Below are 24,249 nucleotides of genomic sequence, written 5' to 3' on the forward strand. Positions count from 1 at the left end.
ACGTCTTCAATGAAGATTTTTTTAAAACCCCATCCCATTCCTTTTGGGATGAGCTCTCTCCTTGCTTACACATTTCTCCTCTCAACACTTTTGAAAATAAACTTAGTAGCCTTCAGGAGACACTCTGCAGGCACTTGCTTTGTCTGCAGAAGAGGGTGAAGTGGAGGATCGAAAGAAATTATTGGAAGAGACAAACAGTACACCACGAAAGCAGGTGTCTTATGAAGGACACAGCCCCAGGAGGAGAGGTTTTCCTGCTAGTAAGAGATTCTAGCATAATGTCTACAACACTTAGACCTAATATGCTTGATTTTTGTCCACTAACATACTCTTTATGCCTTTCTTCTTCCCAGGATGTGACAGTCTCTCACAAGCCTGTTTCTCTGCATCCTTTATATCAGACTAAACTCTATCCTCCTGCTAAGTTCCTGCTGCACCCACAGACCCTGTCACATGGCGACTGCCTTACCCCAGGACCCTTCACTCACTTGTCCTCCTTCTCACTGAGTGATGAACAGGAGAATTCTCACAACATCGTTAGTCACACCACGTATAATAAGGTGAGAATTCATTGTCCAAATGGGAATTGTTCTGTGTCGTGAACCTTCATTATGCTTAATTTTTAAAACTTAAATGTGGAGGAAACATATATTAAGAATATTAAATATTTAACATTTAAATGTGTAAGAATATTAAATATGTGCGTTAAAGCATATTACCTGACAAGCAGATAATAACTGACCTTGGGAAATAATAAAATTTTTATTTTTCCTTTTAAAGTCATTTCCTGGTTTGTGTTTCTCGTTATCTCATGATCTAACCCAATTTGGAAATCCCAAGAAATTTTCCAAAACCTGTAAGGTTTATTGATGCCATTATTAATTTATATTCTAGTTTTCGTTCACAGTTCTTAAAAAGTTTCTTTCGATTACAGTGCCTTGATGAGAAGGCATTTATAATCACAGTCAATGATGAAGAAATACTTAGAATTAAGAGGAACTTCAAAAAGTTCATGGAAAGATTCATAGTATCTTTTCATTCTATTTTTCCACTAACTTTTTGCAAAATAATATTAACATTTTATTTTAAAATGTGCCTATCTGCTTCATTGTGTGTAGTAACAGAATATGTAAAAAATAGTGAAGTATTTAGTACCTGGAGAATGTGTGTGTGTGTGTGTGTGTGTGTGTGTGTGTGTGTGTGTGTGTATGTATGAAAGAAAACAAGTGAAAAAATATTTATAATTGGCTTTGGAATGCAATCATAAGTTGTCTATTAGAAGCATGCAGTTGATACTATATGGGGCTTACGTATAAGTGCCCTTTGTTCTTCTGAGAATTAGCATAAGGACATACTGGGTAATACAGACTCTCAGACCCTGAAAATTTCCTAAAACAATTGACTAAACTCCATCTTCAATTAAATCTTTTTGTAAAATTCAAAATCTTGTTCAAAAGCATTTATTTTGCAATTTCTCCCTATCTAATGAAATATATCTCTATACGTGGAAATCAGTCAAGGCCATCTTCCAGAATGTAGTTGAACAATTTTCCTTGGGCCCTGAGAAAGTAATTTTTTTTTTTGAAAAATTGTTCACAAACCCAGTCTAAACACAGTCACCTAAAAAATGAGCACTAATATATGAGGAAAAATTAGCTTTTAATATTTAATGCCATCTATGATGACTGAATTATCAATTCTGAATTAACTTTTAAAATATTCATTTTTACCAACAAAATGTTTCTGGGCAAAGTTCAAGATGAAAGTTTTATGACTCTGGTTGTCCTTTTATGACACCATCTTCTTTTTGGTCTAGAAAAAATGTGTATCAGGGAAAGTATAATGTTTACGTAATAATTTTATATTATTTGAAATTCTCCTTGATTTAATACTTGCCAATATCTATGACATTTATTTAGTTATTAAACAGAGTTAATAGTTCTGATAATGTCACCATTTTCTTATAAATTGTCATGTGTGATAGGATTATGATTGCATTTTACAGATAGCAATTACATGAAATAGCTCATTCTGCTATTTTGATGGTGTTTTTGGAACTGTTCAGCAAGGATAGACTCAGTATTATCGATATTTTAGCCTTTGCTGGGTGAAGCTGTGAAGAATACTACAGGAGAACTTCAAAAAGTTCATAAAAATTCGTATTAGCTTTTAATTCTATTTTTTCATGAACTTTTTGAAGTATCCTCATATATAAAAGCCATGTGGGGTTGGACAACTATTTTCAGTCCATACAATCATAATAATAGATTTTATCTCTCAGAGTGTGAGATTTATTGATACTGAATAAAGAGTTATTCATATACAAAATAATAATAGAAATAATAATAATATAATAAGACATCATTTCTTAATGGAAGATTCCATTGCTTAGTCTTGTATCTCTATTGCTCCTATTAAAATATATGAATCACCCAATTTGATATATATGTTTACAAACCTTGTATTGTAAATATTGGGCCAATAGTATACTAATTTATCAAGATTTTCTTTCTTATTTGAAATAGCCTCTTGATTGGAATTCAAAATATAATCTGCCATCTAAAGTAATTCCTCTCCAATACCCTCACCTCATTCCCATGTCTAACCTTACAGTTTACCGGTAGGTAAACTACTGGGCTCATCTTCAAACTCAAATCTTCACACCCTTCCCTCTGGAGAGCCATGCTAAACTTGACTTTATCAATCTTTAGGGCCCCTCATCAACTGGGGGTACAGAAGGTGTTTAACAGGCTTTCTTCTTCTGTTCAGTCTACACTGTGTGCTGTTTTCTAAATCATCATCAAACTCCTCAGGTTTATAGTCCTTATCCCAATTCTTTCTCCTTTTTCTTACTTTAAGGATGGAACTCTATAATATGACATCATATCATATCATATGATAATGACAAGATACTTTCTTTTTCATCTTGGAATAAACCAGAATATCCACCTTCCACATTTTCCTCCAGTCTCATGAGGAAGCCATTCCTTCTACGTCCTTCTTTAATCCTTGAAAGTAATACAACCCAGTCGGTAAGAGCATGATGCCTCTAGTTAGTCTATCTGAGTTCATTTCTTGACCCCACTGCTTCTAGATGGCAGTATTGGGCAATTCATTTAGCCTTCACAAGCCTCCATTTACTCATCTTTAAAATGGCATGATAATGGTAGTCACCTTATTAGAATATTATGAGAACAAGATGGACTAATATGTGTAAAGCATTAGCACAGTGCCTAAAACATAACGAGAACTACATTAAAGTTAGATATTATTATTACTAAGCCTTCTAGGATTGTCAATCCTATTACTCTCTGAATCTTCATTTGTTCCTTCTGCATCGGACACTTCCCCTTCATATGCAGAAACCTCAAAAAAAAAAAAAAAAAAGAGCACTTCCCTATCCTTTCCCTGGATGCTGCTGCAAATCTAGCAGTTTTTAAATTTATGCTCTCTCGAAGTGGTCAGTAGGCACTATCTCTATACTCTTTCTCTAAATTTAATCTTTAACCCAGCCTCAAAAGCATTCTGACTTTCACCTCTACCACTCTACTGAAATTGCTGTCAAGGGTAAACTTCTTGTCAGCAAATTCAGCTGAATTTCCTCAGTCCTCCATCTCTTTTATCCCTCTGTAGCAATTGATGCAATTGATCATTCAGTCTTGAATTTGTCTCCTCATTCTGCTCTTGGGATAACATGTACATTGCAACTCCCTGACTGCTGCTCTTTTTTTTCTTTGTGGATACTTCCTGCTACTCTACCTCTTCTAATTGCCTCACTTCAAATATTTACTCACTCACAGGCCTCAGTGACTATCTTAGTACTGCTAATCTCAAATCCACATTTCCAATTCTGCTTCTCCACTGAGATTTAGTTTCATACCTTTAGCTGCTTATCATCTCCTCTAGGATGTCATGTTGTCACCTCAAAGTCATCATGCATCAAACTAGTTCTGCACTGGCTTCCTTACTTCTGTCACTAATATCATAATTCTCAGTCCCCAGATTCAAAACTTGAGTCATCTATTATGCTTCATACTTTTTTTGTTTCCCTTGTAACTAGTCATTCACCAAGTTGAATGGATTCTTCTTTCGCTGTGCCTATCTTATTATCTCACACTATTCTTATTGTCCTAATTTACTTAAACTTATTTTTCTTCAGGCATACATTGGGAATTCCTTGCTGTTCAACTTGTTCATGCATTTTCCCCATATAAAATACTCTCCTGCTTTTCTTCTCACTTATGCAAACTGTTCTCATACAATAAAGTCCTAGTCAAATGATCTCGCCTCCTTTGTGAAGTTTCTCCATATATCAACATTCAAAATGATCTTTTTTACTTCATTCAATTTCTACAATCCTTGCCTGTGCCAAGGCATCTTGTACATATTATGGGTAATCTTATATTTATTTGTTGTGCTGGTCTTGGTGTCCATCTAGGGTGTAACACACTTAATATTGTATTTTCGACTTTATAGGTATGGCAATAAATATGTGTTAATGATGACCAAATCTTAAAATGATCCAACTTCTTCACTAAGAGCCACAGATGATTGAATAATTATGATTATTTCTATTTTAATCAAAAATTAAATGAGTCAATTTATGGATTGACCAGTATATTTAGAATAGTTTCAGTCCTTTGAGGATGTCTCTTTTGTTAAGGGTGGCAGACAATTTCCAGAGAGCTTATGGAGTCCCTTGGCATGGGAGCATAGGTAGGGTGGGGACATGGAGGCAGGTGAGATTTGATTTTCTTTTTCTGTATGAGAACTCTGGCATCCACTTGGGTGTCCTCATTTCTGTCTGGTGTAAGGCTATCAGTTGTATAGCACATGGCTGCATGCTTTTTTCTGCACCTGCAGGGTGTACCCTCATTAGCTCTAGGTCATCTACTTCTGTGTCCCTATAGTGTATGTGGGCAAACATGGTTGCCTGCATGTGGAAGCAGGTCAACCCTGTGAGGCTATCTCAGAGCTATCATCTTAGATGTCTATTGGAGTCCATCCACTATTTTTGAAAAATCAGTTCATTTAGAAAGATTATTCTTGCTAAGCACCATTAATATGTTGCTACAGGAGTATCAATTACTTTCTTAGCCCTCAGATGAGAAAACTAATATGCACATAAAATATATAAGTGCAGAGTATATCACGCTTCATAGCTTTTATTCTTTTCTCTACCCATTTTCTGCCTCATTTCTTCCATATTTAACTCTCATAATCTCTGTCATTTTAAATCAACCCCAAATTCCAATTCTTCTGGCCTACTTCTAAAATTTCAACTCAATTCATGCACTTTTTATTCTTTTCTTATACCAACTCCATTTTCTCCCTTTTATTTAGCACAACTACAAGCCATGTGGGCAGGAAGTTATCTCTGATTGTTGTCTCCCTTGAGACTATACTCTGCCAGTTTGCACCAGTAGCAAACAAGAAAACACATGGCCCGTCTATGAATAGGACCCAGAGGAGGAAGGACTAAGCTTTCACCATCAGGATGACTTTTCTGATTTGCTGGCAGGAGAGAGGGTAGGATTTTCTAAGCAGGAAGACTTTTACCTAAAGTGAAAGCTTGAGAGGTTTTACAAGCAAAAATAGGATCTTTATAGGCAGATAGCCAGCTTTGAAGCCCCAGGAGAAAATTCACAACCATCCTTGAGAATATCTCCTCTTTCCATGTTCAAAAAATATATTATTTTGGTGCCTAGTTTGTGACTATGCAACCATTTTATTTCACCTTCCATTTTCTTTAAAAATGGTTTATCTTTGTACCTTGTTTGTAACCATCTACCATTTTATTTTAAGTCTGCTTGTGTCTCATGAAAAATAAACAGGCATGGTGGATTTCTTTACATATATATCCTCCCATTGGTTCCACTGCTATTAAATTCTTTTTCTTTTTCTTCTTTTTTTTTTTTTTAATGCAAGGCCTGATTCTAACTTCTGCTAACACTTTTAATTTAAATATTTCAGTGCTTATCTCTGGAGTAGACTCTTGAAAAATTCCTTGCACTATAGCTTTCACTTCAGGGCCAGATAAAGTTGTTAATTTCCCATCTCTATTCTTGCTGCCCAGAACCCCTCAGAGCCCTGACCACCCCCACTTCCACTCGCAAACTACTAGGCTACTATCGTTATTGTTCGAGGGCAGGGCAAGACTTTAAATTTTTTGACATAGACAGCAAAATGTATTTTCCTATGTAGGTGGCCATGTGTTCTAATCAGTCTGGAACATTTTCAATACATATTCAGGGGTACTTCAAAAAGTTCATGGAAAGATTCTTATTATCTTTGAATTCTATTTTCCTATGAACTTTAAAAACTATCTTTCCATGAACACTTTGAAGAATCCCCATATACTATGTGTTTTTCTCTTTATTTGAAGGAATTTTATTTTTAAAAATAGTTTTTGGAAAAGCAATATTTTATGTCTACCACATAATAACCCATTTTAATCAATAAATAAATATTTTAAAAATTATGTGATTTCAATTATTTTCAGTGTCCCCTCTCATTGTCAGAAGTATCCTGATTTGATCAATAATCATAAAGGCACTGCACCTATAATGAAATGAAAGTTAAAATTTATCTGCAGAGGGGCTGGTAGGTTACCCATTGGTTAGAGGCTGGTGTTATAACACCAAAGTCAAGGGTTCAAATCCCTATATGGGACAGCTGTAAAAAACCCAAAAAACTGTAGAGTCTCTAAGACATCAGTTGCTGATTTATTTTGAATCAATGAATTGTTTTATGCCTATATTTGAAAAAATAACGCAAACTCTTGCTTTATTTATTTATTATTTTAACATTTATTTGTACATATTTTGGGGTTATTGTATGTTGTTTCAATACATGCATATACTTCACAATTGTTCAGTTAGGGTTGATAGCATAGTTTTTGCTCAGGTGGTTAGGGCATGGTGTCATAACACCAAGATCAAGAGTTCGGATGCACAAAATAGCCAGCCGCAAAAATAAATAAGTAAATAAATAAATAAAATTGAATGCTTGCTTTGGCTTCCTTACATATAAAATAGTAAAAACAAACAAACCAACAACAATAACAACAAAAACCAGAATCTCTATCATAGGATTGTTACCATGATCAAGTGGTACATAAAAGTGAAACTTCCACATTTCAACTTAAGTACCCAGTTGTATACATTTTTTAGCATCTAGCTATTATTAGAATTTTGGTGCCAGAGTTCTATCAACATGACTAGAAGGACACTACTCTCATCTTAAATGCCTTTTTCCTTTTATTACAACCTATGCTTTCCTTTAATACCTTCTGGTTTACTCACATTTGTATTCCCTTTAATTCCCATTTCTCACTCACCTTTCCTTTCTGCCCCTAGGGAACTATTCTAAAGCATTTGATGTGTATTAATTTGTTTGTGCATTTTCTTTCAAAAGTTGCATTGTTATTTTGTGTGCATATAGTTTAATTTGCGTAATTGCTATTGTCTCACACGCTTCCTTCTTTTTCTTTGGGTTTCTGTCTCCTCGGCTATAATAGTAGGGCATTAAGTTTGGTTTCAGAACTCTAACTCTATCAGCCAAACTGGGCTGATTGCATCAGAATTATCCCACCCAGGAACTTTAGAAAAATGCAAATTCCTGATCCCCACTTAAAATTTCTAAACTCAGAACTTTCATGGATTGGGTGACCTCAAAGTCTTTACTATATAGAAAATTTACCTTATATATGCTTCCCCTATGATAACACAACTTCCCTCCTTTGTCTTTTAAACTCTCTAATGATTCAGCAAGGAAATGAACTTGAATTATAAAAAATAACACTAAAAGAAAATTTATTTATATTGACATACTTGTAAATTCTAGATTATGACTAATTTTTTTAAAATTTCCTTATAAAACCCCTAGTAAGTAAAAGGAAACACAACTGTTAAATAGTATATGTATTAGCATAGGTAACAGAATTTTTTTTTCTATTAGAGTAAGTTATAAAATGCTGAATTCTTAATCAAAATTGTCCCCATGCACTTGTAACATTTACAATTGGGCCTGAGTATTTACACATCCAGTATTTGTGGACTTATTGAATCAGAAGTTACATATTTTTTCCTGGTGTACTACTTCAATTATTAAAAGTCATTTCTTTTTTAAAAAATACCACAGCTGCCCACATTGACAACATGTACTTTCTTATGATTTACTTTAGAAGAAATTAAAGTGCCTTTTCCATAAAAAGAGAATTTAAATTATAATAACCCTTGATATTAGAATTATGTTTTTGCCAAGAAAGATGACACATTTTACTTGAAATGTATTTTATCTTTATGATATGTCAACAGAATATTTACTGATCAGTTTTTCATAGCCTCTTTTCTAAGCACCTGCTCTTGAGGTTGGAAATTAAGAGTAGAGAGGAAATATAACTTGTCTGCAATAAAAAATAGTGTAAGGGACACAAAAAATAATTATGATTTGTAATAATGAACATGTTAATAATATTGATTGATCATCACACACTGTCCTCAAATACTGATAGTCAACACTGTACCCCCAAAATATGTATAATTAGTTATGCTTCAATTAAAAAAAAAGTGGGAAGAGAGTGAGCAAAATGGAGGTGTTTTCATTCTAATTCCATCCATTATTTGTGTTTTCTACGTAAAGGCTCACTTCACCTATAATAAGCTAAGGGTGAGTCATCTGTTAAAAGAAGAGATTTAGGCAAATTGAATTTAACAAAGTTAAATTTGAGCAAGAAAAGAAAAAAAAAACAATTTGCAAATAGGGCAGTGTCTAGAGTCAGAACAGATTAAGAGGAACGACAATTGAAAATGCATGGTTGGTTAGATGTATAGACAGCAAAAGGGAAGTGAAGTACAGAACAGTCAACTGCCCGCAATTGGCTTAGTTTCAGCTATTGTCACAGAAGTATACTTCTAGTTAGGTTTTTAATTTGCCCATGTGCTTATGTGCTAAGTTAGGTTGCAGTTCTTAAGTTAAGAGCTCAATAGTGAGTATAGAAGTTTTCTCAGGCCAAAATGTTTTGTCTGATTTAACACATCTTATTAGAAGTGTGAGGGAACCTACCTAGCAAAATGTATTAGGAATGAGAAATACACATTTTAGGCAATAGGAGGGGAAAAAATAGCAATAGACAGCTAACTCCTTCTGTTTTCACATCATGGAACATTGGGGCTTGGCACACCTGCTCCAGAGCTCTGTTTCATGGTAAGGTAGAGTTGCATGAGTGAGGCAGGACAGAAGAAAGGAAGGAAACATTCATGTCCAGGATGGGTGGATGGGTGGGTGGGAAAGGCCCCTTCACAAACTGGCTTTAGCCACCAACATCCTTTCCTTAAACTCTTCACATATTTCATCCTATAAATGTTGACTTTCCTCACTCACTTTTTCTCCATTTTTTCTCTTATTTATTTTCAAATTTAAAAATTTATAATGTTTATATCATTAACATTATTAAGAATATGTTAACCGACGTTATCATTGTATTGCTACTCAGATAACTGACTCTGAACCTACAGAAATCCAGTAAATGAATTAAAATATTAATATTATAGGCATATTCTCAAGCATGGGTTAAATTTTTTAGTAGCTTCTCTGAAAGGAGTTTTCTGAAATTTCTTCTGATATTTTAGAAAAGATCAATCAATGGAAGTTAAAGCAGATTAGAAGGGAAAATCTAAAGTAATTCTAGCCTTCACTTGCCAGGTCAAAGGCTTAGGGGGCTTGGAAATAATTAATTTTCCTAATGTAAATTGTAAATTCTTAGATCAAAAGATGTGAAAACTCCTCTGTAAGTATGCTTTGAAAATAAAGTAACATCCCTTTGAGATAAGCAGTTTACAATTGTACATAGCTGCAAAATGAGAACATGAACACTAAATTAAGTGATTTGGTTCAAGGTTACAAAATCCTTGTCTAACTAATAGCCTAATTTCCTACAAAAAAACAAAGAACATAGTCTGCAACTTTTTTATTTCAACAGGAAGTTAGGAGCCTTGGAGTATGGAAGTTGACAAAGTACCATTATTTATTTATTTCACAAAGACTTATTGAGTATCCATTTGGTACAAAGCACTGTGCCTGTGCTACCCATGAATTGGAAAGCAAGGAGATAGGTCATATGAGGGTCCTTCACCAGGCACTTACTTTCTTCTTAGGAAAAACATAGATTAAACAAGGAAAAATTCATTACTTAATGATGATTGTGACAATTGCCATGCAGAAGACAAGCAGAGAGCTATGAGTCCATAGAACTCCCGATCTAGTCTAATGGATCAGGAAAAACTGAGGAGATAATGTTTGATATGAGATCTGAAAAGAAGTAAAGGTTGGGGGTGAGCTAGACATTCCAGTTAGAGGAAACAGCATGGGAGAAGATTTCAAAGTAGGAAAGAAAAGGAATAGGGCAAACTTGAGAAAATAAAAGCAGGCCAGAGAATTGAAGAAGCAACTGGAATCAGGAACTATAGGGTGAAATTATCAACAAGACTGCTAGACAGCTTCCACATTCCTGGGCATAATGGATGATCTGAACTGGGGAGAAGAAACGGAAGTGAGTTGGGGGCGGGGTCACTGAAATTTTGTAAGGAAGAAACTAATATATAGACAAAATAGACAACATGCCACTTACTTTATAGAAGATATTTTATTTAAATTTCAAAACAATCATAAAGTAGGTTTTATTCCCTTTCTTTTACATATGAAGAAATGGAGGCTCAGAAAGCGTAAATAGTTTGTACAAGATTCCATGGTATGGCTTAAAAGCTGGTGCTTAATTAATTTTTTTTGAGAGCTCCCCCCAAAACATCAATGAAATAGCATCCCCATCTTCTCCATCACCACCACCCTGAAGTCACAGGCTTCCAGCCGGTCAAACACAGTGCCCTATAATTCAGGACTGGAACTAATGGCTGAGGCCATCTGAGTTTCTTCAGTCTACGGATATGAAAAGGGAAGGCTAAAGATGAAAAGAGACACACTCAAGGTCGCAGCACGACTTATTGGCAGAGCCAGGGTTTATCATGAACCCCACAATGCTTTTCACATTTTTTCCCCAGGCTCCAACATTCTTTTGGCAGCCATAGTTCCAAAGGTTAGTGGCTAAGAGTACCATTATACATCTAATATTCTGACAAAAATGTATTGAGGCGGCCACATTTACTGAAAAAAGTCATCTTGAATTTAGAAGGCAAAACCTCCTTCTAGCCTCTTCATTAATAATGTTTGTTTGTGTTCTAACTGTACGTATAGTTAGAAATCTTTCTGTATGAATAAACCAAGGTAATTTATTTTCAATGGTCATACTTGTAGAGATAAATTGCCTTGCTCTCTAGTCTGAAACTTTTCTGGCAACTTTTGGAGGCAATGGGAATTCAATAACTTTTAGGATGTGTTGGAAGAGAAACACTTCGAGGTGGATGGAATAGAAAGAAAAGCTTTATCAAACAAAATGGATTTTTCATGTGTAGAGATTTTTCAGGAAACCAAAACATGGACACTATTTGATGATGCAAATTGTTTTCAAAATGGATGAATTTGTTTAATATGTTCAAGAAGGATGTTCTGTTTAAAATGGCTAAATGCAAATTAATAGGACTTTTAACATTAAAAAATGAACACCAGGGAGCAGATATTCTAAGAGAAACAGTTCTGCAAAATCAAGTACCAATCACATTTAGTTACGTTCTCCACTAGAGGGCAAAAAGAGCCTTTCAACACAATAGATGCCTTAATGACAGACAGGCTGGCATTTGAAACGGGGCATGCTTCAGGTTATCTAATTGCCAGTCATCATTCTTAACATGTACCCAGTTTAATCATGAAACAGTTGACTTTTGAATTTTTTTCCAGGAAATTGAGAACAATCAATTTGTTCTTTATATTTCTCATTTTGGCTTAATCTTAGTGACAAAATGTCTGTCTCTGATCTCATTTGTTGTCTGGCATTGAACATATAATATCTAGCTATACTTTTTTATTGTGATAGTTTTAGTAAAATCATTTTAAAAAATAAGAATTTGCTAATTCGAAGGAAATGTGTGGCTGGAGGTAGGCGGAATGGCATTTTTAGTGAAAAAAAAGTATGCTTTGAAAAAGATGATTGTTAGAGTTCTTGTAAAATAACATGTTAGCCCCTTGGAATCAATTGACTATGCTTGTGTTTTATAGGCATAGAGAAAATAAACTGCCATGAGTTTGCACCTCATTCAGATAGAGGCACTAAGGAAAAGGGAGCACCTTGGGTTTCACAGAATGCAGCAGCCACCTGCCCCTGATCCTTTGAGTGGTATTTAGGTCGGGTTCCTTAGAAGCAGAACCTGGGATAGGGCTTTAGGTGTTTGTGATTTATTGAGGGAGTGCTCTTCAGAAAAGCATCCAGGAAGGGAGAGAATGAGTCCAAATTAGGAAAAGCAAAGAGCTGAGCAAATGTAGTTTCAGGTAATGGCCAGCCTTGGCCTGATTCTCAGGGAGACAATTCAAGAACATAAATTGCAAAGTTATCCACACCTGGTAAAAAGGAGCTACCCTCTGGCATTTGTTATCAGTCAGTCATTGGCTGTGAGCTGTAGACCGGGGAGAGTGTCAAGTAACTCAGGGTTGGGACACTCTTCTCAGCCCAGGGGATATTCTCTAGAAGGAGGCGGCTATGAGCCATGCGTTATTATCCCTGAAATATAATGAAAACCATGGTAGAGGCATTATATGTCTGTGACTTGAATCTTTAAAACATGTATATTTTGTTTGCCTTTGAGCACGATTGCTTGTCTAAACCTTCTTGAAATGATATTACATACTTATTTTTTAAAATGTCTCGTTTTAGGTTGAGCTGCATGAAATTGCTATTATTCAACAGTTCCTGACCTACAAAAACATCGGTTTCATCAATTTCATATAGTTCAACCTACCTGTCTCGTTGCTTTAATTTATTTCACTAGCCTTTTTAAAAGCCATATTTATTTACCATGTGGTATTTGTATAGTCAAGGAGTCTATTATTGTGAAACTTCAAGCTGAGATTTTTTTTCATGTTGCTTTATCTTGCTTAATGTGACCATTGTTTTACTCCTCTCACTAAAATATGAGCATATAATTCTTTCAGATTGTTAAATTTGTTGATGTTTACTCTCATGTGTGACTGATGAAAACACAACTCAGACGTTTCATTTATAGCCATCAAACAGTGATGCCAATTTCCCTTCATATGAGCCTCATGTTTCATATTCTGTGAATAAAATAGAAATCCCTTTTGGGAAAAAAGATATGACTGTTGGGTTGGGCCCTTCCTCAGGTTTTATAAAAATATTTATTTAGCTACCATGGGATGTTGAATACTTTCTTAGCTCAATGAAGACATTCAAATAAAGTGTAAGACCATTTCTTGATCTCAAATAATTGAAGTCAAACATTGAAAAATGTTAATATTTTGATGTATTTTTAGGAATATGTTTATGATGGTCATATCTTGTTCATTGATTTTTTTTTTTTTACTAGTATATGAGGGTACTTCAAAAAGTTAGTGGAAAAATAGAATTAAAAGATAATACAAATCTTCCCATGAACTTTTTGAAGTACCCTCCTGTTTTCTGATCTTCATTTTTTTTTTATCTTGAGAGATTTCTTTTACTATATGAAATTATCTCATTACAGGACCTTAATTCTGCCATGTTAGTTTACATTTTCCATGACTGTTGTTCCTTATCTTGTCTTTTCAGTTTTCCATTGGAGAGATGTGGTTTTCATTTACTGCTTTAAACTTAAATCTGTTTTGTTGTTATGATTGTCCTTAACTCAGGGTCCATATTCATGTCATGTAACTCTACCATTGTCTGTAACTTCTGGTAAGGCAAGTCCATTCAACCTCTTTCCATCACCTCCCACCATATTGATACTGTCCAATTCTAGAGGTTTATTTCTGGCATGTTACGGTTAGAGTTTCTTTCTTTTCCATGGTCTTTCACTTTTGTTTTTATTTTTTGTTTTGTTTTGTTTTTATGTCAACAAACCACTTAATGAGGTTGTTTTATTACTTTTCCTTCTTATATTTCTTGCAGAATCCTCCTATATTTCTTTTCTTATTTAAGTTTTTCATCCAAGAAAGTTTTTAAGGCAGGTCTTTATTTGGCCAATATTCTTAGGCCTTATGCCTCATGACTGAGTATATATTTTATGACACCACAATTGAATGACATTCAACTGTTCATAAAATTCTAGGTGATATGTTAAACAAATTTAGTAGTATTATGAACTTTCTTATCCTAATTTTCAAAAGATCTCACCCTTTGGAATGGCTGAGACCTACTGATAGTATAGAATTTTTTCTGTGGGTTTCTTAGCAATCAGTAAATACCCCACCTATTTTATGATTTGAAGTTTGAGTAAAGAACTACTATACTGTTAGTTTGTGGTTCTAGCAAGAACACAGCTGGAAGTAAAAGAAGACAGATTCTCTGTAAGGGAGATCTTAGACTCCTTCAGATCCCTCAGGAATGGCCATAATCTAAGACCAAGTTTCAGTGCCTGGCAGGACCATATGGTTAGAGCAAAGAGTAGAGGGGAAAGGAAAAGACTGGGAAAGACTGGGTGACCATTTAAAGATGTATAAGGGAGATGGTAAAACTGTTACGAAGAACTTACATAATTTTGAAATATAGCTTGAAACTGTGCATGGAGAGATGTGGGGATGGAGGAATGTGGCCCAAGGTCAGGAAGATGGGGCCAGTAGGCACCATGCAGGAGGCACTCTGCAGTTACCTGCAGACATGCAGTCCTCAGCTCATCTGCCTGCTAACCACTCATGTACCCTCTCCCTCCTCAACACCCCCCCATCACAATGATGCTGCTGGGGGTTCAGTGTTAGGAGACAGCAGAGTGAGGTCTGGTAAGGGTATTGAGGTGTGTGTGTGTGGGGGGGAACATGGCTTGATCCCATCCCAGTCATATCTATTCCTCCTCTTAAATACTCTTCCAAATCCTCTGATACATCAATTGACAGCTGATGATACATTCATGGGCTCTGGGATAGGTTTCCTGTAACTTGGAGGTAACTGGCTGCAAATTGGTAAGAGCTGGGATGAGAATAAGGCAGAAGTAGGAATCAGAAAGTATTAATCAAGTTGAGAGCCTTAATATAGAGTTATTTATTTTCTGTTGTATGTCATATTGGAATAAAATGGCTAATACCCCCGTTATCGAAGATAAAGAATATAGAAAAATATCCACCAACATTATCTTTCATGAAGAAGAAAACATTTGGCTTATGATTATACTAGACTAGTATGATATTAAAAACAATTGAAAATGATGTTTTACATGTAGTACTAAGCAACTAATTGTGCTCTTAAAGGATAGACCTTAAGAAAAACAAGTATGTTTCCATGTCAATTCCAATTTCAGTTTCTGGAACTTATTTTGAATCCTAAAATGGTGTTGGAATACAGATTTTGCTCCATTTTCATTACAACCTGGAAGCTGGGTAGTGAAAAAAGTGAATGGTATAGTTTATTTCCCTAGGCAAATGGTTTTGTAGTTGAGAAAGAAACAACTCTAGATGAAAAATGTGAATAAATAAAAGGATGTGGTATTTGTTTTCAAATAGGCTGAACATATAGCGGACAGAAAAACAAAAAACAAAAAAACAAAAAGCTCCATTAGGCTGTCCTTCAGAAAGTGGTCTTTGAAGGAAGGAATTCTAACAAACATGTCCTAAATCTCTGCCTTCTGGGATAGAAGAGGAAAGGCGAAGAATAAACACAGTATAACGTGGGAGTTTTTAACCATATCACAGAAGTTCTGTTACAAATATCAGAGTAGAATATTTTTTGTTTTTTACTGATATTCTTAGAATTTAGACTTCAGTAGAATGATATTAATGATGAGCACTCAACAGTGAGTGTCCTGTGGGCTAATAAAATAATTAACACGTGTATCAACTAAAATGTATCAATTAACATGTATTATCAACTGAGCATATGATAATACTTAGGGAATACACAAAGCAATGTTGTGAAACTATCAGAATTTACAGTAGTTCATAGTAGGAATAAGTGGCAGAACTAGGATCTGATATTAAGGATCTCCGGCAAGATTCTCTGAATTTATTTTTACCGAACCCACAGGCAAAACCTTACCTCAGCTGTGGCTCGATGTAGAAGATTCCAAAAAAGAAAAACTTTTTATTGAGACAGCATCATTTATCGAGCAATAATTTTTGCTTAAGCATCGCAGAATCAATGAATTTATCCAACTAGAAGGGGAACTGGAACTCATCTAGTTGGGGCACAGATTTGAAGGATGAGGAAACTGAGGCCCAGGCACAAAGTGATTTTAGCCAGGACACATAGGGAGTTAGTGAGATAGACACATTTGTAAACCCTTAGGTATTCCCCCCAAATAGATGCTGTACTTTTAAATTCTAAAAATAAATATTTAAGCTACTGATGTTTTCTTGTAATATATTTTTAATAATTGGGCTAATGCAGGTTAAATATTTAAGACATAGCCAATTGTCTTTTTAATAGGAATGGCACATTTCTGGCTGTTAGTGAACCAAACAACCTTCAGACGGGATGGTCCTTTATAAACATAAAACCGCTCTATCAATGTGAGTTTATTATTTTGCATAATAATAAATTCATTCATTCATGCATTCAAAAAAAAAAAAAAAAAAGAAAGAAAACAGCTTTCTCCTCCACAGCACACATCATGAACTGGCCTCATTAAAGAAAAATTTAGAGCACTGCCCATGTTTTTTTCCAAGGCATAGAATTGTGAGCAATAATGTCAATTAATTACTGTTTGGCACACAACTTCTAGGATATGAGGAGCTCTGTCCTCAAGCAGCTTGCAGTCTTTTTGGAAAATGAGACAAACTCATATTTAACAGTATTTATTCATTTAATGAGCATTTTCAAGGGTTTACTCCCTTGAAAATTACTTACTCCAGAGTAGACACATGCAAACACCTGCACAGTAGTTCTCTGGCCTCGGTTCCTGACATTCTCTCTTTGTCACTCATTTTGCCCATCCACTCTGAATTTTCTCCCTATCTTCTAGTCAGCCTAATTGTGAGTAATTCTTAGGGACTAACTCCATACCCCTTGTCCCTATTAGGTAACTTCTCCTTTGGATTTCAGCCTCTTGGGAAAATATTCCTTCATCCTCTTAGATTAGGTCAGATTTATCTGCTATGAACCCTCAAGGCACTCAGTACTTTTATTTCTTAATGCATTATTTTTATTTATTTATTTATTTTTTGTCTTTTTCGTGACCGGCTCTCAGCCAGTGAGTGTACCGACCATTCCTATATAGGATCCGAACCCGCGGCGGGAGCGTCACTACCGCGCTCCCAGCGCTGCACTCTCCCGAGTGCGCCACGGGCTCGGCCCCTTAATGCATTATTTTGTGTTTGTATTTATATATTCCTTATTATATAAAGTAATATCTGTGTCTCCGACTAGGCTGTAGTCCTCAAGGAAGAAACAGTACTGTTCACTGTTATATTCCTAGCATCTAGCAAAGTGCCTACCCATTAGCAGGTACTTAATAAATAAATCTGTGGTAAATTGTTTAATTATACACCTGTGGTACAACTTATTTGATTGGAATGTTTCGAGTGTAGTTAATTTCAGTTGTGAATAGATAAATATTTGAAATATGTCAGTTTTATCAGTTTATACAAAGATATTGGTTATGGCTTCACTATTCAACCTGTGGTAGCATCAGCTGAGAGCTATTAGATTTCAGAATCTCAGGCCTCTCTTCACACTTACTGTGTCAGAATCAGAAATTTGTAAGATTTCCTGGGTGCCACCTTTGCACTGCAATTTGTTGTAAATCCAGGATTAAAAACTCAAATGCTGTTTAGCCAGGCAGATCTTCAAAATGAGTGAAACAAGCCAGATGTGTATGTATAAGCATGATAATAGGTGACCTCTGGCCTTTGGCCTCCTCATAATAAGAGTGATGGGATGTGTTGACACGAATATCTTTAGCTTCATCTAAAATGCGCAGGCTGCTATCTAGACCTAGATGATTGCAAGCCTAGTGTTGCAAGACCTTGAACAGTTCAAGAGAAACCAGAAATACAAATGTACACATGGAATCTGTGGACTTAAACACTGACAACTAAACAGCTAAATACAGTTTTTTTTAAAAGCAAAATAATTATGAAGATCATACAGAACTCACTTGTGTGATAGTTCTAGGTCTCCAGTTTGCAAAGTCTCATACAAGTGAAGATATCTTTAGCAATGCAGTAAACCCCTTCTAATTCTTTACTAATTCAGAACCCTTTAATTTTGCAAGTTAGAAAATCCTCTTTCTTTGTTCTAACCATTTATTCATTCTTCCTTTCATTAATTTATTCATTCAATACTGATTTAATATCTACTCTGTGCTGGGTGGGCACAGTGCCTGGTCCAGAAAACGTAAAGATGAACAACACATGATCCTTGACTTCCAATGACTTAAGGTCTCTTAATGACAACATCATACTTACAAAACAGTACTATATATACTTATTGCTACAATAATTTGTCCTGTCTACTTTTGAGAGGTATTCTTAAGAAGGTAATACTCTACCTTGAGTATTTCACAGATCTAAGTGGAGAGAGAGAAGTAAAGATACAGATTACTGAAAACTCATGTCGTTAAAAAGGTTTACAAGAGGATATGTTTGAACAAAAAACCAATCCCAAAGAATTGAAATCTGAATGGAATGTATAGCACCCTTGGTGATTTTTAAATGTTATAACTTTCTGAAACACATTTTCAGCTCTATAATTTATGGCGGTCCAAACCTACTTCATCTTCACAGAAGAGAGAACTGTTTCATAAAAACTAGAGCTTTAAATCCCATTTCTTATGCATGTTAAAAACTTAATTAACTGATATCACCACACTTTACATATTTTTTTTTTTTCTAGCTGTTAGGTTCTCATTTTTCTGGTTGGTTTGAGGGGATTTTATCTCTTTTTCTTTGTTAGATAAGTTCATAAAATCTCTGGAGAAGCAATGGCATTTATAAGAAAGCTCACACTGATAACAAACACTTCACAAGGCTTTATATTAGTTTGGTGGCAGCTGTGATCAAGAGTGTAATAAAAATCAACTGAACCTTTCATTCAAACACCACCTGTTGATTATCCAAAAGTGGTGAGTGTGCAAAGGTCTGGTTAATCTGTTACAGGATATCTAGGACTGGATTTTCCATCCAGGACTGGATTTTCCATCCAGGATAATAGCATGTTTTGTCTCCTCTCACCTGAGCTTTCAATTTCATTCATCTTTCTATGATGAATAATGCTCTGATGATAAAATTAACGAGTTTTTAGTTATTTTTTTTATTTGCAGCAAAATAATAATTTGTTTTTCAGAACGCTGACCACCAAGTAAACAGGGCTGGATGACTCTCTGTCCTTCAGTGTTCACCTGTTCTCTGGATAGCAAGCCATTCACCTATGCAGAAGTTATTCTAATGTTTTAGTTTCATTGTTTACATTCTGATTGTTGCAGGATTTTCATACTATGTTTTATTGTCCTCTCTTGACATCAGTAGTCCTCATGCATTACAAAATCTCTATTTGGCAGAGATTTCAGCATTCAACATTATTTCTCTCCTATGTTTCCCAATGTTTCATCCCTAATCCAGAAAATATAAATGTGTCTACCTGCTGCTTCTTCATTCGTCCTAGAGAGTAGGAGGGCTAGAATCACCCAGAAAAATTTGAGTTTATTCTGTTCTCTGGCGCAATATTTTTATTTAAATCTTCTCCTTCCTTCTTTCCCTCTCTCTCTCTCATGGATTACTTCCGCCCCCCACCACATCCATAGTTTGCACATTAGCCATAGTGACTTTTTGGAAATGAAAATCTGATCACATATGCTCCTTTCTTACTTAAAGGACTTCAAAGACTTCTCACTGCCTAAGAGAATAAAGCTCAGACTCCTCATCTGATGTACAAGTTCCAGTTTACTGTATCACCTGTATCGCCTTTTATAGCTACACAAGCCACCACTGAACTGCTTCTGGTCTCTGAATAGGACACTCTTGACTTTAGTATGTGGCTTTTCCCTTTGTTAAATGACACACCCCACTCACTTCCTCTCTCTGCCTGTCTTCCCCTCTCCATTCTCACATGTATCTTCCCAGGGGCATATGACAGCCTCGCACATGCTTGGAGAGCAGTCTCTGGGAACTGTCATCCCAGATTTCAATTATGGCTCCTCTGTTTGCTAGTTTTTTACCTTGAATAAATTATTTTACCTCTTGGTGCTTTAGTTTTCTCATATGTAAAATAGGGTAATATCAGTGCTCACCTTGCCAGGTTGTTATGAAAACTAAATGAACAAATACGTGTAAAGGATTATTATGTGAGTACATAGTAAATTACTGTCACTAAATCCATAAACCTTTACAAGATATTAATATCACATTTTCAGCCAGCTTAAGGAAAATAAAAAGGCAAACCTACTGTGATAATAGATCATAAATAGAAGAAAGCATTCCAAAGCCAAGTATAAATGATTTGGAGATTACTAATTAATAAGGATCTAATTACTAACTACTAATTAATAAATAATTTTTGTTCTCCTTCATTGGTTAAGATAATCAACACATTGTTTTTGAAATTCAAGATTAAAATGAAATGGATTTAAATTAATGAATACCTATATCGGAAAGAAGGAATGGAATGAAAAAATCAATAGCACATAGTGACTCAATTGTTTTTCCAGTTTCATTTGAATATTTTATTTGGGTATTATCAACATTTAAAATTTTCAGGATAATTATTTTTTTCTGTCTTAGGAGATTAGGAGAGTGGAAATTTGACACTGTAGAAACTCTGATGATTCATATAAATACTGTACCACTTAGCCTAGGTATATTAAAGACTGCTGTCTCCAGTACCAATTACTTGGGTTTGAAGTTTGAAGTGGTACATAGGGTCTGATTCTAAGCCATGCTTAGAATCTCAGGAGACAGGAGAAAGTAGATGCTTTCAGCTGCTCTCTGGAATGCTATTTAGATCTGATGCCTAGTTGGCCTTAGGGCCGGATCACACTTCTATTTAAAGCAATGGTCTCGGGAAACTAGGAGTCCTGATGCTATGATACCCAGAAGGTTTTATGGGTGGGAACAGAGTGTAAGGGTTAGGATTTAGTGAGACTGTAACTTTAAGTAAAAGCAGTCTCCATTCTGGAAAGTCTGCTGGAACAGAGGGAAGCCTGAGGAAATGTCAGACAGGGACCTCTGTGGTCTCCCTAGCAGCCAGAAATTGAAGTCCTCCTGGGGCCAATGCTAAATTGCTGGCTTCCTCTAAATTGCTCTGGAGAATTAGGTGCTAGTCACTGTTTATTGATTTATTGCCCAAAGCAGGACCCTGTTGAGAGTGAAAGCAGTCCAATCATTTCCATAGCCCTGCTTTGCCCAGAGCAATAGCAAAAATAAGGAATGTTTCTAGCAAACTGGGTCTTGTGCTTACGCTTAAGTTGGAGTGAAGAGAGATAGTGAATACCAAAAAGGGGTAAACAGGTTTCATTCCAAATAATTGCTCTCTCCTTCTCTTTGAGTGTCTCTCAGTCTGTCTGTCTTCTGTCTTAATAGGCTTAAGTGTATGTGTAGTGCTCAGAAGACCCATGTAATACTAAAAATTCTCTCATAAGAAAGAAACCTCCCTTCTGTTAAAGTGTCACTATGTTGTAAATTACATTATAATAACATTATGTGGTGGGATTGCAATGCTTATGAGGTCCCTGTCTATTGAGATTATTAATATTTACAATAATGCACAATATTTTACATTCCTAGTATTTTCTATCTATAGAATCATCTACATTTACTATAGGTCATGATTAGCTTTTGCTTTGCAGCTTTTCAATTAGAGGCCTATATGTGAGGGCTGAAACATAAATTTAACTTCATTTCCTATCTGTGAAATCTATCAGTGTGTTTTGACAATTCATTCATTCAGTAAATAATTAATGACAGTCAATGATATATGCTAAGCACCACTAGAGTTTGTGTGACACAAAAATGAATAAGACATGGTCTTATGCTCAAAGTACTCACCATCTACCAAAATATCTTCCTTTGGTTTTTAATGACAATTGAATGTTAATGTTTACACTGGGTAGAGTCTACTATTACCTGCAATAATATACATATGTCATTGTCTAACTCTCTATTTAAATGAAATTTAAACATTTATTTCTCCTCACTTCTACTCCTGATCACATCCTGGCATCTTTTCTGTGAAGCTGAGTCATCCAATGGTGGCTATTCCTGAACATGAAACTCTTGATTCCAAAGAGGTAAATGTGAGATACAATTGGTGATCTACTTATCTATTTTCATATAATGTTTGGTTGTAGAAATAAACCAATCCTATCTTTAAAAATGTTAACAAAATCATGACTTATCTTTTAAAGAATTATGACTAAGTGGTTCACTGTGCATTGTTCAGAAGCATATGATAGTTAAAAAAAGTAAATTTTTGCCTCTCATTGTGGAAGCTGATACTAGAAAGTGGTACGTGTGTATAACACCTTGACCATGAAACAACTCCTTCTATCCTGAGTGTCTGTCTTCGTGATTTTCTTTTTGGGTTCATATGTGAAACCACTGTTGCCTTCTTTCTCTAGAGGACTGATGGATGTCCCATAACACATAGGGTGTGTTTGGGGGGTCAGAGTTCCCAGTATCTCATGGTACCTCAGCTTAAGTTCACAGGAGGATGTCTGCTTTGCTCACTGAGCCTACACCAAGTGAATTTTGTATGAGACATGTAGCATATGGGCAAATGCATACCGGCTCAACCGTAGCCTCTATGTTTCATGCAAATGTTTATCTATTTTCATGTTTTGACCTAACAAAAACAAATTTTAAAAAACCTTATTTTTCTAAATGCTATGCCATGGAAACAACAAAAATTCTGCAAAGAAATATTCTCTCTGTGGTTTAATTGTGTGTTCATAAAGAGCAAGAATAATTGAACTATGTTTTGTTCTTCTACATCTCCTCCTATAAAGTGGAAAATGTGAGGAAAAAAAAGTGTTTTTTAAAGAACTTGTCTTTAAGAAGGGAGTGGATGAGCTCACGCATTAATTTTAGTTACTCTCACAAATGAAGTGTGCTTAAGTATGCCACGTTCAAGTTAAGAAAAACAAGCAAGGTACAAAAGAGAAGTTGGAATAATAAAATTCAAAATGGAATCTGAATTTTCTTTTCCAAGGCATATTTTTAACAATTTAGGACATATGATCCACTGTTTATAAACTGACATCCTTATTTGTGCAAATCTTAAAACCTCTATTATACAAGATCAATGTGGCTTTCTGCTATAACATTAGTCATTAAACTATAACAGTGTGTTATGAATAGGTGTGCATTTATATCCTTGACCACATCTCTAATTTTTTAAGATAATATACTAAAAATAGGATTATTGGTTCTTTGAGTATGGACATATGGGAGAATTTTGACATATATATAGTCAAATCACTGTCCTGAAAAACTATAGCAATTCATCCTATCAGGAGTGTGTTATGATATCTTGCTCCATACACTCTTGCTAACATTGAGAATTATTATAATTCGAATAAATTGAGAGCTTACTGTATGTTAGAAACAGTGTTATGAACATTATCTTACGTAATCTTTACAAAATTTTCTAAGTTAAGTACTATTAGTATTCCCATTTCACAAGTGAGAAAACTGAGGCTGAGGCTGAGGGAAATCAGTCTGTTGCCTAAAGTCAAATAGCTGGGAAGTGTCTGCACAATCAGAAATTGAATCCAGATCTGACTACCTGGAGCCTGTGCTCTTAAGCACTCTACTATATTCTATCCAGTATCTAAATTTATCTAAATTAAGATCTTTGATTAGAATAAAAATCTTTAACTAAATTCTCTATATCTAAATTTCTATCTATACCTTCTCCCTTTTAAATTATATTTTAAAATACTTGTCATTTTTATGTTAATATGCCTATTCTTTCTGTTAATTTTTTTCTTTATTTTTATCTACTTTGTTTTTGTATTATGTTATACATTTATCTACTAGTATGGTAATTTTTATTGAATAGTAAACTCCCTTTATATATTAAGGATATTAACTCTTTGTCAAATGTGTTAGCCCTTTCAGTGTGATAATAGTGAAAAAATTTCACAAAGATACATGCCCCAAAATAGAAGAGCAGTTAAATAAATCCTGCAAATTTCAGGTGAATGTAAAAAAATAACAATCAAATAT

The 24,249-nt window shown here is 35.0% G+C and overlaps 1 protein-coding gene across 18 annotated transcripts in view; it reads left to right on the plus strand.

Moving 5' to 3' along the window:
• Positions 1-24,249, plus strand: part of MLIP (muscular LMNA interacting protein) — a 267,406-nt gene that overhangs the window by 229,701 nt on the left and 13,456 nt on the right. For 16 of the 18 annotated variants that reach the window (XM_063096183.1, XM_063096189.1, XM_063096182.1 and 13 more), the window contains 2 exons: positions 354-560; positions 22,257-22,310. The exons of 1 other annotated variant lie outside the window; for it this stretch is intronic. In XM_063096183.1, coding sequence (XP_062952253.1) covers positions 354-560; positions 22,257-22,310 — 261 coding nt within the window. The remainder of the gene's footprint in view (positions 1-353; positions 561-22,256; positions 22,311-24,249) is intronic. One more of the 18 variants, XM_063096185.1, reaches the window with a different exon arrangement.

Source organism: Cynocephalus volans, chromosome 5 (genome assembly GCF_027409185.1).
Source record: "Cynocephalus volans isolate mCynVol1 chromosome 5, mCynVol1.pri, whole genome shotgun sequence".
In the NCBI taxonomy this organism is placed as follows: Eukaryota; Metazoa; Chordata; class Mammalia; order Dermoptera; family Cynocephalidae; genus Cynocephalus; species Cynocephalus volans.